Source organism: Triturus cristatus, chromosome 1_2 (assembly GCF_964204655.1).
Source record: "Triturus cristatus chromosome 1_2, aTriCri1.1, whole genome shotgun sequence".
NCBI classification, from domain to species: domain Eukaryota; kingdom Metazoa; phylum Chordata; class Amphibia; order Caudata; family Salamandridae; genus Triturus; species Triturus cristatus.
The window spans coordinates 369,508,479-369,523,993 of NC_140580.1; the positions used below are offsets into that span (position 1 = coordinate 369,508,479).

The 15,515-nt window shown below is 43.5% G+C and overlaps 1 protein-coding gene across 2 annotated transcripts in view; it reads left to right on the top strand.

Moving 5' to 3' along the window:
• The window catches only part of BICC1 (BicC family RNA binding protein 1), a 681,813-nt gene that overhangs the window by 599,901 nt on the left and 66,397 nt on the right, over positions 1-15,515 (top strand). For both annotated transcript variants that reach the window (XM_085604750.1, XM_085604761.1), the window contains one exon: positions 10,283-10,479. In XM_085604750.1, the coding sequence (XP_085460876.1) occupies positions 10,283-10,479 (197 nt within the window). The remainder of the gene's footprint in view (positions 1-10,282; positions 10,480-15,515) is intronic.

The following is a 15,515-nucleotide window of genomic DNA, read 5'->3' on the forward strand; positions in this document are numbered from 1 at the left end:
TATGTTTATTGAGATCAAGGCAATAAACAAGGCATAGCAATACGATACAGTTAAATTCAGAGGAGTAGTGGAGTACACTACTTCCAGTACAAACCAAAGCAGCGTAAGCTTTCAATATATCGACACAGGAAATAGCATTGCTGATTGTCTCAGCTAAACATTGTTATATTAACAAAAAACAAGTAGCAGCAGTGAGTGTGGGCAGCAATAGTCTGCCAATCCTAAGATTAAAAAAAAAGTCAGCTGTTTTGAGAGAGGTCAGAACACATGGCACGCCGTTCAATCTTACGATATTCTAAGGCTAATCAAGGTATTTCATCTGAGTGGCTGCCAATTATTGTCATTGTTTCTGCACATATGGAATTTGGTAGCTTCCTTTGTGTACTGTTGGCTACGGTCTCATAGCTCGAAATAAACGAAATACATTTGGACACGCGCTATTGTATGGAACTAGCGCTCATACATTGGGCTCTGTATGCATTATTTCCTCATAATTGAAGTAGTCTATACGATCCTGTGGCTTGAAGACTTGAACCTTCTGCACATATCAATCTACTCTCTCACACACTACCCTTCAAAATAGCTGTGAAAAAGTCCAAAGCAAGGACGAAACATGTGTCGGCTGAAACCATCCATGAAGCATTGCTACCATCTCTGTAGTTACTGTTGAGAAATTGTTATCAGTTACAACATTGTGTTTTACTATAATATTTGAATCAAGTAAAAACATAATTTATCTCAATATTTAATGATGGAAATCATTTTGAGATCTTTTTGATTATATTGCCTAAAGAAACTTGCGTTTTGTACTAATGGACCTAGATTGATACAACTAATATGGAATACCGAGATAGGAGTGCTCTGCTATTTTTTGTGTTCTTCATGTATGGACTGAGAATTTGCTCCTCTGGTCCAGACTTAAACATCATGTTAACAGGTGTGATTTTACGTTCAGAGCACCACAGTTGTGTTTACTTATTCTACACTGCTGTCAAGATAGGGGTGTGCTACTACTGTACCACTGTTTTGTTTAATATTAATACTAAGAGTACCCCCCAGTTACTCCCCGCAAACCCCTGTGACTTGGATGAGTAAAGCACAGGGGGACAACAGGTCCACCGTCGGGGATGGAACCACCCCAAGGGGAACCACAATAGTGGGGGAGAGAATGGGGGGGTGACCACACCTCATCATAACATTCTCCGACCCTCAACTCCTACTAGTCGCCGCAGCTGTGAAATGTCAGACCCATACATTCAGTAATAGTCTCTTGGAGGGCCCCCAACCTACCCTTCCACAATGGGGGTCACCAGCCCTAGGCTCTGGGAGATGGCTGGGGTGTCGCTCAATGGCAACTCCACCTCATCAAAGCAATCCAGCATGGCTGCCCAAAGTTCCAAGTCCTGTTACGCATGCTCGTTGGTGCACACCACCCTTAGTCTCCTCTCCTCTGCCACACCCCTTTCCTGCAAATCTAGCCACCATCTCCATTCTGCTGGTGCAGTGGTCTGCAGCCAATGAATGACCACACTCCACTTTGCGAGCACCAGCCCCAGAAGAGCAAAACAGTATCTCATCTTGGTCATGCGTCCGGGTGTTAGGAGCACTCCCAATAAGCAGTGGCTGACGGAAGGCTCCAATGCTACTTTGTGACCACTCGTAATATTCACAGAACCTCTCCCCATCAGCTTTGGAGTCTACCACACTCACTTGTAATATGTAGGATGGATGCTGGTTCACCCCGCATCGTGGACACACTGACGAACTGGCTCCATAAATTCTGTGTAAACGCTGCAGAGTCATGTAAGCATGGTGTAGATAATAAAATTGGGTCAATTTAAACCATACATTACTCACCACCTCCCAGACAATAGCAAACACTCTCCCTCGAATGCCGCCCAAGAACAGATCGGGCAGAGCAGGAGCCCACCTGCCTATGACCCCAGACATGTTGACCCGGCAATCACACTTTAGAGCCTTATGAAAGCAGTATATCAACCCAAGAGTCGACCCTGGGTCCAATATGAAGTACAGCATCTGAGAATCTGCCCGCTCCGCAGGAAATCAGTCCAAATCTCACAGCACACACATGACAGCTTAACGATTTATAAAAACTGTCCGCGATGCAGGCCAAACAGGTTTAGAGCCTCCTCCAGTGTAACAAAAGTACCATTCAGATAGAATTTGGCTTGCTGGGCTCCCATCTGTGCTCTATCTTTTCCCATGTCTTGGATTGATGCGCGCAGGACCCCATGCAAACTCTGGCCCCCAACGGGGAGCCCCCAGTTCTGTTGGCCATTCCCCAATGTAGGGGGTTGTGCAGCAGGGCCATGCGGGTCATCCACTAGTGTTTCCCCCCACAGACACCAACAATGTTTAGTCATGTGTTGTCCAGCAGATGGGCCACCCACACACATGGTCATGCCCCACTCTAACGTACCTGAGGCATTGGGTAGGGACGGGTCGCCTGTTGCCCCAGTACCACACATAGACTAGCAGCAAAAGAGCACGCCCAGGGCACAATGATTTACCTGGTTACCCTGATGAATCCGCTAAGCCCAAAGTGCCCCCAGAGTCAAGCACCACCTTAGGCCCTAAACTTGCCAACTGCTGAGTGTCCCCAACTCGTAAAAGTGCCGAGCATCCACGTTCTGACACCTCTCCGTCCTTGGTGATCTCCAGGCAGTAGAGGGTTCAGAGTAACGTGCCAAACACTATGGGCCCTTGGTATGGGCCCATGCAATCGGGTACCAGTGTAGAACAAATCAAACTGCTCAACAAAATGGGAGGGGGGCACCCAGGTCATTCACAATTGCCACTTGGGCCCGGTAGCGGGGCCTACGCTCCCACTTGCACTCCCCTCCACATTGTGGGGCAGCCTCCCAGTTCTTGGTGACCTCTGGACAGCAGAGTAGCCTAAACAGAATTTCCCAATCCTGCGGGTCCTTGGGGCTGGGCCCTGCAGTCAGGTACTGATCCGACTCAAACAAAACCGACTTCTCAACTGCCACTCAAATCTGATGACCAGGCCCAAACCCCTTCCTCTCACTCCAGAGACCCTCCGCCACTGTCATGCCCTCCGGGAATAATGGACCCCCAAGACCACCCAAGGACTCGTCACTTCAGTTGGAATAGGCTGCGCCTTTCACCAACACTGGCTGGCCCCATGGTTCACACGTTCCTTCTGGACCGTAGGTTGCATGGCAGGCACACCTCTGCTCCCTCCCTCCCCTCTGTACTGGGCCACTGAAGGGAGCTCACACTCTCTGCATCGGCACTGCAGTCATGCGATTGGCAGGGGTCGGACCCGCATATCCCAGCCCCTGGGTAATGTTCCTAGGGACTGAGCCGCCCCGCCTGAGAGCGCACGTCGCTCTCTCTCAACCTCTCCGTACAAGGCAGCTGCACACACCAGCCCGGTGACCACACAAATAACCCTGCCTGAGTAAGGACTTCCCACCTACTCGGGAATTGGTTCCTCACCTCCTTCAAACAGCCACAATCAGTGCACTTCGCAGTACCAGGGCTCCACGTGGTGTCTCCGACACCAGTCTCTTGCTGGCAATACTTCAAGCCCACAATAGGGTCAGCTGGATCGGGACACCCCCGCTGATTTTCACAGCGAAAGTCAACACTTCATGAGTCCCCGCAGCAGAGGGGAACCCGAGGATAGTGTCAGTGGATGGCAAACATCACGAATTAAGGAGGAGTTGCACGGGCCGAAGATCAAAAAGCTATGTCCCATCGGCCATGTTCCCAGGCCACGTCCCACCATACACCATAAAAGACAAAACACCTTGGGAAGGTAGGGTGTTGCTAGTTTTTATCTACTGACATTTAACCTGAAGGGTATGGTGGTGTGAAACATCCTGTCATGGGATATTTTGACAGCATAATCCAATACAAAGGCAGGACGGCTATGGCTAAGGTGTATGTGGTAAGGACAGGAACGTCGCTACTGGGATGGAAGGAGCAAAAATCCCTGAGTATAACACTGAATCTCAATCATCCAGATCAAGCTCTACTGATGAAAGATCACACTTGGCCAAAATGGAGTAGTAAATATCCCAGGTTATTCGCTGAACAGTTGGGTTGTTTGGAGAGATTTGAGGGGCTTATAATATTCAAGACAGGTAGTTGTCCCAAGGTGCATAAGCTAAGAAGTATTCCCTTAGGTTTACGAAAACAACTTCAGTTGGAACTTGATCCGTTATGCAAGGCTGAGGTGATTGAGCTGATTGAGTCATCAGAATGGCGCAGTCCTATAGTTTTTGCACGTAAACCCAATTGGAAGTTACAAATGTGTGAGGGCTTAAGAGACCTTAATGAATGCATTTGGAAACATTGTAATCCTATACCACACATAAATGACATGTAAAATATGGCATGTACATCTTGTCGCTAGATCTTTCTAGTGCATATCACCAGAAACGGTTACATCCATAATCTAAACACCTGACATCTTTCACAACCTCTGAAGGCGCTTTTCAATTTGTGTTTTTCAGAGTGTGATGAGTGGCAATTTGAAGGTACAGACAAACAGGCTACTTTTCCTAGACGACATTGTGGAGCAGGGAAAGAGATGTTGAGGAACATGATTGTATTTTAACCAAAGTATTGGACAGATTGGAGATGGCTGAATTGACTGGAGATATTGATAAATAAAAATCTGGAATGTCAGAAGTAGAATATCTTGGACACACATCTGTAGATGGCATGAAACTGAAGATGAACTTAGTAGAAGCCATTGAGAAGGCAACTTGTCAATGTGATAAGGAACAGATTTGTTCTTTTCTCAGTTTGGCTGAGTATTATTCCACGTTTCTACCACACTTTGATGATGAGGTGCATGTGTTGTGATTATTAATGAAAAAAGGTGTGCAGTATGAGTAGACAAGTGAATGCCAAGCAGCATTTCAAAATATCAAATGGTCTATTATCAAGGCTACAGTTCTTAAACTATTTGATCCCCTAGACAAGAGTATAATTGTTGTGGATGCTAGTGCTTATCGTCTTGGGCAGGTGACTCCAACTAGTTGATCTTGACCTATCAGTAGCTCCCAGTCTTAAGTTCATTTTTAACTAAGATCTGCAATACATAAGTGTTGTGTTTTCCTTTTAAAGTTAGTAGAGCCTGATAATGAGCACTGCTTCACTCAGATTTATGACCCACGTGGGTCACAGAGGTTCAAATCAGGAGCACTGAGGAACCTATCTCTTAAATAAAAGTATTTCTCAACTCAGTATTGGATCATAAGTACAAAATGCTATTTCTGAATGCTGTTACATGAGAGAACATTAATTGTAGGAGACTTGCTCTCTATGTAGTTTACTAAAATGCAGAACACCGTACAGAGACCAGTGGATCCCTTATTGGAATTAAGAGGCTAAAGTAGATAATACTAATGCTCTTCGTGGGAGTGTGGGCGAGCAGTTATGCTTATAAGAGGATAATGCTAAGCATTTGTTGTGCTCATAGATGCAATAAATGAGACACACACTCAAGAATAAATCTGAGACTAATTTGTAAAAATAACATACATTTTTATATAATTTTTCAGACCAAGACCTTCATTCTAAGGTAAGTACTTTTTACGTTATGAATTTATAAAGTTTGCAAAATAAATAACTGGTGTGCGCAGTCACACTCAATGGAAGTCAATGGGAGAAAATAGGAAATAGGATATAAAATCACACAGTGCGTTCTAGAGGTTAACCATCTGAATTCGGATAAGAAGCCAGATCGAGCCCAGTGTTCCAGCAGCAGAAGTTGGGGATCATTCTGGATTCGGCCGGTAGAACAGACTGCTGAGGTCATTGGTAGCAGGGTGCCACCTGAAAACACACTGCACACGAGGACTTAAGGTTAAGTCTGCGGGGGTGGGTCCCACTCGAGGGAGCAGGTTGCGAGGGCCCAGATCGTTTGGTATGGCTAAGGCAAGTCAGAGACCACACCAGTGCTTGGCAGGTTTTCAGGGGACCCTCTAAATGGTCTCCTGTGTGCATTGATTAATAAATTTAACTCTGGCATCAGTGGGAATTTATTAAGACAAGATGTTTATACGAAACATCGTGGGGTAAAGTGAAGTCATCATGGAGCTAGGAAACTCGTAATAACAAGTATCCAGCTCATGCACTCTCTATTGCTACCCTGTACACACACACTATCCAAGAATGGACTTGATATTGTAGGGTCATATCTGCTCATGCAGGTATGTCCACAAATGAGATAAAGCTCACCCTGCCTTAGGACTATAAGGCCTGCAGTAGGGGTGACTTACCTATTGCACATGCAGTCCATGGAGGCATGGCACATAGGGCTGTGTGACATGTCGACTCTTCGGTTTTCTCTGCACCAAGACACATATCCTGCATTGGCATTTTGCATGGTCTTGGTGAGAGGTTCCTAGGGTGGCACAATCTGTGCTGCAGCCCAAGAGGACCTTCTTCAGTATCCATGCCCTAGCTACCAGAGATACCATTTACTAGTGCCTTACATGGGTGGCTGAAGTGGTGCCAATCGTGGTACCGTTTTAGGAAAGAGATCTGGAACTGGAAACCCAATTAGCAGGGACCCAGTGCACTATCAGTTAAAAATTACATCAGGCAAAAAGTGGTGGCTAACCGTGTAAAAAGACACTTTCCTACATTAATGATTAAGTTAACTCTCAGTTAAAAATTACATCAGGCAAAAAGTGGGGGCTAACCGTGTAAAAAGAGACACTTTCCTACATTAATGATTAAGTTAACTCTTCATTTTTATTTTCTCCCTTTCCAAAGTATCACATGTACAAACAGCAGGCATCTTGCTCCCTTTGGCTGGTAGACATAGTGCCATATTTAAAACTCAAAAATATAGTCTTTTATATGGGAGAAATTTAAAGTGAAGAAACTCCCTCCTCTCCTGTTCTTCCAGGCAGTGTTTGACATGGATCCCTTTTTTTAGGTCCCCTCTTCACAGCAGCATGTTCAACCTGAAGAATATGACCCTGATAGTGGCGATCTGCAGGTGAGTTCTTTTTGTCCGTATACCCATTGCTGGACTGGCCACATATGGGCCAGAATCCGGCAATGGGTAGTTGGTATTTTTCCACTTGTATCATGCATAAGTGTACATTCGACACGTGCAGTCAAAATGTGTACACAAGCATCGATCAACATGGTAAACCATTGCCTACCACCGCAGCCACACCGCGAGCCCTGCGGTCAACTCATAATGTGGCATCTAAAGATTGCCAGCGCTATGACCTACTGGGGACCCGCGGACACATTTTTCAAGCGGTTGGTCCGCCAAACTCGTAATCAGGCCTTTAATGTTTTTCTCTCCTTTCCCTTAAGCTAATTAAGTCCTAATGATTTATGAAGCATATTTCTTCACTTTAAATACCTCACATTTAAACAAATGACTGTATTTTCCTGTTAGAAATATGGCACTATGTCTACAGGCCACTGGGGAGTAATATGTCTGCTACTTGTAAAGACACTTTGACAGGCAAGAAAATTAAAATGATGAGTTTTATGTAATGCATATAAACATAAAGTTAACTCTTCAGTTGAACTTTCTCCTGTTTCAAAGTGTTGCATTTACAAACAGCAGGCACCTCGCTCCCAGTGGCTGGTAGGCACACCGCCATATGGAAAATACACACATTTATATTAAATGGCAGGAATTTAAAGAGCAGAAGTTTCCTTATTAGGAACATTTTGGTGGAACATTCTTCAGCACTTGAAATTTCTCATATTGGACAAAATGGCTGTAGTTTATGTTGTACATGTAACTGTACCGCATATGGCGAAAGGTATGTCCTGTCCCACAAGTACATATCACACAGGCTCTGCCACGCATACACAATTTCCATTCATTTACACACATGCTCGTACATCCCGTCAGACCATGGACCTACTGATGCAACCATAGTATCGGGCTCCATGGACATTAGGTTTAAAGCCAATGAAGCTGGGCAAGGGGGTGTCTGGTAACAATGCGCAAGTTACTTGCCCTTCAGTTGCTCATGATGATTTCCACTGATCAGAAGTAGCTCTCATTACGGAAAAGGTTGGAGACCCCTGGTCTAGGTCCTGTTTTAATGCAAAGAAAAAATAACCAAGAAAGGATGGTTGCATTTGCATCCAGGACACTTAAAGGAGTGGAGAGTACATGTTTAGTGATCAAGAAAGAGGCATTATCCTGCTCGGTGGGGCATATAGTACTTTAAAACGTTTGTGTAGGGAACTTCATTCGACCTGCACACAGATCACAAACCCCTTATTGAAATTGTTTGTACAAGGGGGCCTGAGAAGGTGACTCCAAGGATTGTCAAATGGCTTTATCACTTATAGGTAACAATTTTGAGTTCAACTATGTTCATGGTATGAAGAATATACATGCAGATTATTTATCACAGTTGCCATTACCTGGTGCAAATGGAGAAGATGATAATGAGGATGAGAATTGGGTTGTGGCAAGTGTAAGAAAATTATTCAAAGGTGCCATTTCAAAAGATGAATGGAGGCAAGCATTGAAGACATATGAGGCTTTGCTGTAAATCATGTCAAGTCTGACCCAAACCACAAGAAAGGTTGATATTAGAAAACAAGAGCTTTGCGATTACAGAATGGTGTGGTCTGAATTGTCTGTTGTGAACGGGATCCTGAGCAGGGATAGAATGGAAGGATAGTAGTACCCATGGAAATGTGGGCCAGACCATTAGAGTTGGTACACGAAGGCCATCTGGGAATATTGGTGGCCTGGCATGGGCAGAGAGATCGAAAGATTTGTGTGAAACTTTATTGCATGCATGTGCAGTGACAACTCCCCTGTGGTGAGTGAAAACCCCCATTAAACCGACTAAATTACCTGAGAAAGCTGGCAAAGACTGGTGATTGATATTTGCGGACCATCCAATTGTAAGGGGTTGGAAGGAAATTTATTACTTTTCCAAATGGCCAGAAGTAGTTTTCGTGAAGGAGGACAAAGCTTGATGCATTGTGAGTTTTTTTGATGAGAGTTTTTTAGAAGAGTGGGATATCCTGAATGGGTGGTATCCAATAATGGTCTGCAGTTTGTGGCAGAAGAGTTCCAGAAGTTCTTGAGAAATGAATGAGTGAAACATCACAAAATGGTGGTTTATCATCCCCATCAAAATGGCCTTGAAGAACAATTTAATTGTGTGTTCAAAGAGTGTGTGCAATTGGCTGTTGAAAATGATTTGGATTATAAAAGAGTAGTCAAAAACATGCTATAGAGCTATGGAAACACACCATATTCAGCCACTGGTGAGACACCATTTTTTTTTTACTCAAAGGAAGAATTGCTTGTACTAAGGTAACACCAGCGTGGATGAACAGCACGCTGAGGTCAATATGGCTGAATTAGAAAGATTGCATCGGATTAACAGAAGAAATATAAACAAAGGCGCAATGAGAGCATTAGGACGAAAAGACCTATATTAAAAAATAAGTGATTGGGTAAGAGTGCATTTGGGTACAATATGAGAAAGGGTTGCTCTGAATGATTTAAATCTCAAAGAAATACGAGGTGAAAGGCAATACCTTATAGGTGGATTATGGCAATAAATGGAATGCATGAAAATTAACTTTGTGCAATGACTTGGAACAATTGATTTGATTGGGAAAACATGTGGAACATAGTATGGTCGAAAACAATGTGAGGGAGAATAATAATCAAGGGTTTGTGACTAATGATGGTAAAAGTGTTCCTTTAATGTAAAGACCTTATTGGCACAAAGACTATCTATTTGTGTAAAGATGTAATATGTTTAATCGAACAGGGATGTTTGCACTACATGAACAGGATAACATTCAGGAATTTTCATTGTCAAGATGTATTTGGGCATCGTAAATATGTTGTTCTATTGTAATTTTGTTGTTATGTAGATAAGGAGATATGCTACATGTTAATATGCATTAACTTGTGTTTCTTAATTGTAATTTGCTGGTTGCACTGTTAACATATGAATAACGCTGGCAAGGTTCCATTCTGAGGTTGGAGGTTCTAGAATGCCTAGAGCTCGAAGATGGATGGAGGCCTGCCAGGAGTTGGTCTTGCTACCTTTGAGCGTCAATAAATCATTTAAAAAGTTGCTTTCTTGAGGTGCTTTACTCAAAACACCCAAAATATGGAAATTGTTTGAGAAAAACTATGATACAGATGCCGGTATTTTTAAAAAATGGAAGTGTGTCCTCTTGTGTCCATATGGTTCAGGACTTGATCCGTTGTGTCTATGAACTAAAGCATTTACTACAATAACTTTTATTTTAGGCTTTTCCGCCATTCCACACCTAGTGTTACCTTCTGCTGCCCAGGCCACATTAACCAGCATACTGCTGTCTGGAGTGCCTCATTATGGTCAGACCCCTCCATCCCCCCCTCCGGGACTGACTCCTGTGGATGTCCATGTTAATGCTATGCATTCCGAAAGCAAGAAGTGCCCCAGCTCTCTCAATGGCCATGTCAAGGTAAGCACAAACGCATCTGTATTTGTCCTCGTAGGTAATAACCGCATCATTCTGGTAGGGGCTCGTCTGTTTCTGCACATCAAGTGTTTCACATATAATTAAGAGCAATTCTTTATTAGTTAATTTGCAGTTTTTCTTTGAATACTAAATTTATCCTCGGGTTTTAGTGAACTGCTTATTGATAGTTTGAAAATAAATCTAAATAAGCGGAATTTTTTATTAGATGAATATTAAAACATAATTTAGTGTTTCTGATCCTCGTTTTTACAATTCTTTTCTCTTTGGGTTAGTAGAATTTCCCTCCTCTTTGTCATATAAAACATTGCGCCCCCTTCCCATTTTGTGAACAAACAGTAAGATTTGTTGCATCTCATTTTGGGAGATGTACTGGCCTAAATGGAAACATGTGGTTTGTGATGGCAGAGCTGTCTCAAAGTGTTTTCGTACTGTAGCCATGATGCATTGTTTGACACCCTCACCCCTATTTGTGGATGCTACTCATGTTGCTACTCCTTGATAAAAGGATTTGTGAGTGGAACACCTGCAGGTGGCACTTAAGGTGAGGTTGTATGACATTGAAAAGGCAAGCCTTTGCCCCAAATGCAATATCATCCGTTGACCTTTACTAGGCGTGCCATTACATTGTGAACCTTTACCACACAAGTTGTGGTTTGTATACGGTATGTGTGTGTATGTGCATGTATGTGTGTGTATATTTATATAAATAATATATATATTTATATATGTATTACCCTACTGGCGGTTGCCAGTAGGTAGTTATAGTTTGGACCTCGTTTCTATTCAAAAAGCATTTTTTCTTTTCCCAATAACGTTGGCGCCGGTTGCCGAATCTTAGCGTAATTTTCAAAGCTAGTGGGGCGCTCCGGTCAGCTCCTGTCTTGAAAGTTTCCGGGTGATTAGTCAAGCGGGGGCTGAGAAAAAAGGGGGGTCCCAAAACGCTTTTTCCCAATGTAAATTTCCATAGGAAACTTTAGACAAAGCTTCATCCCGAACTGCTGAACGGAATTACACCAAATTTGGCAAAAAGGTAGCCCTTGGTTCAGAAAGAGCCCTTTTTGTTAAATGGTTTAAATCCGTTCAGTAGTTGCTGAGAAATTAGAAAAAGAAAACATATCGATCTGTGGCCTCGGTGGGTTCGCGAACCCATCCCGAGCACGAGCTTCGCTCTGATTGGCTGCCAACACTCCAAACCAGGAACTGTTGGCAGCCATCTTGTGACTCGGTTTGTGACTTGGTAGAACCGACTCACAAGAAAGCAGAAAAAAAAAAGGTTCAAAAACAAGAAAAAGGGGCAGGGTAGAAACACCCTGTCCCCCTAGGCCTGCTCAGGGGGTCGCACAAGGACTCCTAGGGCCCAAAAAACTATTTTTTTAAAATAATTTTGACGGAAATCGCGTTGGGGTTGCGAATCCCGCCGAAATTATTTTTAAAAAATGAAGCGCGGACTCCCGCGCTTTGTTTTGAAAAAGCCCCTGGGTGGGCCAGGTCCCGGGGGCACTCGCAAATTAATTGGCTTATTAATTAAATAAGGCCCGTGGCTTATTTGATTGTATGCGGCAGACACTGTGACCCCCCACAGCAATGGGGACCGCCACTTCCCTGGGGCTCTAAAAAAAAGCGTGGGGGGTCCCCAATCCACTTAATCAAACACCCTCTCAAACAGCCTCTCACTCACTTATAGAGCCACTTACACACCAAGTCACTTACCGATACAGCCATTCAGACACTCACTCACCCATACAGCCACTGACACACCCACCCAGCCACTTACACACCCGTACACACAAGGATACATACAGTCACACAATTTTGTAGTTTGTTAGTATATAAGTTTAACACCAATAAACTCTTGAAAACACTTAAACTCATTTGATGTTATCATCAGTGATGTCATTTGAGATGTCATCAGTGATGTCACTGACCATGTCATAAGCAATGTAATATGTGAGGTAATAAGCAGTGCATTGTGGGGGCGTAAGTTATAGTTAGCTTAGGTAACTATAACTGCTCAATTTTAATGGTTTTGTATGAGTGAAATCTGAGCCTAACTCTAACGTCCCTGTAACTTTTGTTTTTGTAAATCTCTCTCTCTATATATATATATATATATATAATCTACTGGCGGTCGCCAGTAGATAGTTATAGTTAGGACCGAGTTTCAATAGGAAATCTCAAAATTATATTTTGAATAACTTTGGCGCCGATTGACGAATCCTCGCGAAATTTTCAAAACTAATGGGGCGCTCCGCTCCACTCCTACCCTGAAAGTCTCGGGGTGATTCGTCAAGCGGGGGCCGAGAAAAAGGGGGGGTCCCAAAACGCGTTTTCCCCATGGATTATTCCATAGGGACTTTAGTCACAGCTACAGCCCGAACGGCTGAACAGAATTACGTGAAATTTGGCAGAGAGGTAGCCATAAGGTCCATGAAGTGCCTTTTGCAGGTTTGGTGTAAATCTGCTCAGTATTTCCAGAGAAAATAGCATTTAAATCAATATATATATCTGTACGCGCGCAGCGTGCGCGCTGGGTGCGCGCACCTTGCCGTGCGCGAGCGCAATTCTGATTGATTGTTAGATCTTAGTAAACATTCGAATCGGTCGAAACCAGGAAGTGTCGGCCGCCATTTTGTCTCTCGCACTCTGAGGGGGTGAAAAACAAATGTGGAGAACGTGAAAAGGGGGCAGGGTGGACAGTTCCTGACCCCCTAGCAGTGCTCAGGGGGTCCCAGAAGGACCCCCAAGGGTCGAAAAATCGCCGAGTGCGCGCACCTTGCGCGCACCACCCAAATGGAAAAAATTCTGCGAAGTTCGCGCAACGTGCGCGCACTCCATGATTTTTCAAAAAAAAAAAATATGTATTTGGCCCTTGGGGGCGAAGTGCTCCGTGCCCACCGTGTGCGCACGGCACGAACTGCGTAAAGTGGGCGCACGGTGCGCGAAGCGCGCCGAGAAAAAGTTTTGTTTAAAAAAATATATTAATAAATACGTAACTTAGCATTTAAAAAACCGTACAAATTCACTGAAAAAACCATAGGTTTCACACACGTTATAGTTAGGAATTAGCATTTAAAAAACTTTGCAAATTCACTTAAAAAACCATAGGTTTCACACATGTTATAGTTAGCTGGGCATTTCCCTCGTAAAAAACCAATGAAATTCCCCGTTATAGTAAGTGCAGGCAACTATAACTCACGCGACCGCAATCCGCTGCTGATGACGTCAGATATTACATCACTGATGACATATGTGTCTTTATGGAAAAAAAAAAAAGAAATATATGTATAGCTAAAGATGAATGGAAGAAGACATGGGTAAATAAGTGTCTAAATACAGTGATGTAATATCTGACGTCATCAGCAGCGGATTGCGGTCGCGTGAGTTATAGTTGCCTGCACTAACTATAACGGGGAATTTCATTGGTTTTTTTCGAGGGAAATGCCCAGCTAACTATAACATGTGTGAAACCTATGGTTTTTAAGTGAATATATTTATATGCTGCAAACAATCATTCCTGAACCTCCTGGTATGGCGAGAAGGAACGAAGTGAACTCCTCTTGGTGGCAAAATAAATTGAATTTATTGATCTCTCAACTGCCTCTCATGACGCGTTTCGGCCGAAGCGTCGGCCTTGATCACATATATATATATAGATATATATAATTCCACTCGATTCTTACTCCATCCGTAAAAAATCAACTCGAGCCCAGATCCATTGAGCGTGAAATGTATTCAATCATGAAACAAGCACAACGCCCGACGCGTTTCGTTGCAGCCGCACCTTGGTCACGGGTCAAGGAACTGTTTGTCTAATCTGAATACATATAGTGCACAAATACTAAACATAAACGTAGGACTACTTATCCCAATGTTCAACATGGCATCCATTTTGTAATGGTCTTTCAAAAATGCTGAAACATCCACTTTCACATGTAAATAACCAAGTTAATGAAAGTATCGATATAATTATTAAATACATGAACTAAGATAATTTTGATGTATATAGTACAAAGTATTTTTGATAAATTGTACATGAATAACGAATTCTGAATCACCGTGTTATTTAATCATGCCCCAGTGGGCCAATGCCAAAAGTGTAAAATACACGACATGTCGCTAACATTTAAATAAATGACGAGTTTCAGACTGCCATAATAATCAATGGTGCCCAAGTGGGCCAATGTCAGAGGTGTCAAATATCACGTGCAATTCTGCCCAAGTGGGCCAAGTTACAAAATTGAGCATCAATTTCATTCCTGAATATAGCACACATTAACCTCGGTCATAGTTCAAGTATTAGTATATATATATATATATATATATATATATATATATATAAATTCTCTCAGTTAACATTCAATATCATAGAAAGTAGTCTCAACTGGTTCTGCTGCCATATCCTCGACCTGAACAGTTGATAATTCTGTCTCCTACAAAAAATTAAAATAGTGCCATCAATACATATAGGGGTCCATTAGCATGGCGGTCGGAAAATCACTCCAACTGCCATGGTAGCGGGAAAACACCATCCGCCAGGGCCGCGGGAAAACCGCCAGTCCAATTATTATGCTCCGCAGTGGAAATTCGACCGCAGCGGTCGGATAGCGGCGGTTAGCAGTGTGGCGGGTGGTGCTGCCAGTAGCACCGCCGCGATGTCCAAACAAGCATGTCCTGCATGTCCCTGCACTGTGGTGCAGGCACTGCACAGTGCCTGCCACCTGGAGTCTCCCGCCCTCCCATAGCAAACTTTGTTTGGATTTTGAAAGAGAGAGCAGGGAAACCTCCTCTCTCTTTCAAAATCCAAATGATATTGCTTTTCTACACGGGGAGCTGCATGTTAGCAGCTCCCCATGTGGAAAAGCAATGCCGGCTCCCGAAGGACGCGGGGTGCCGGCTGGGACCGTGGGGGTGTTGGGGCTCCCCCCGCGGTCCCCGGGGATGATAAAAATTAGTGATAGAGGCTATTATTTTTTTTAAGGTAAAATTAGGAGTTGCGCATCCTAACGCGTTGGGTGCAT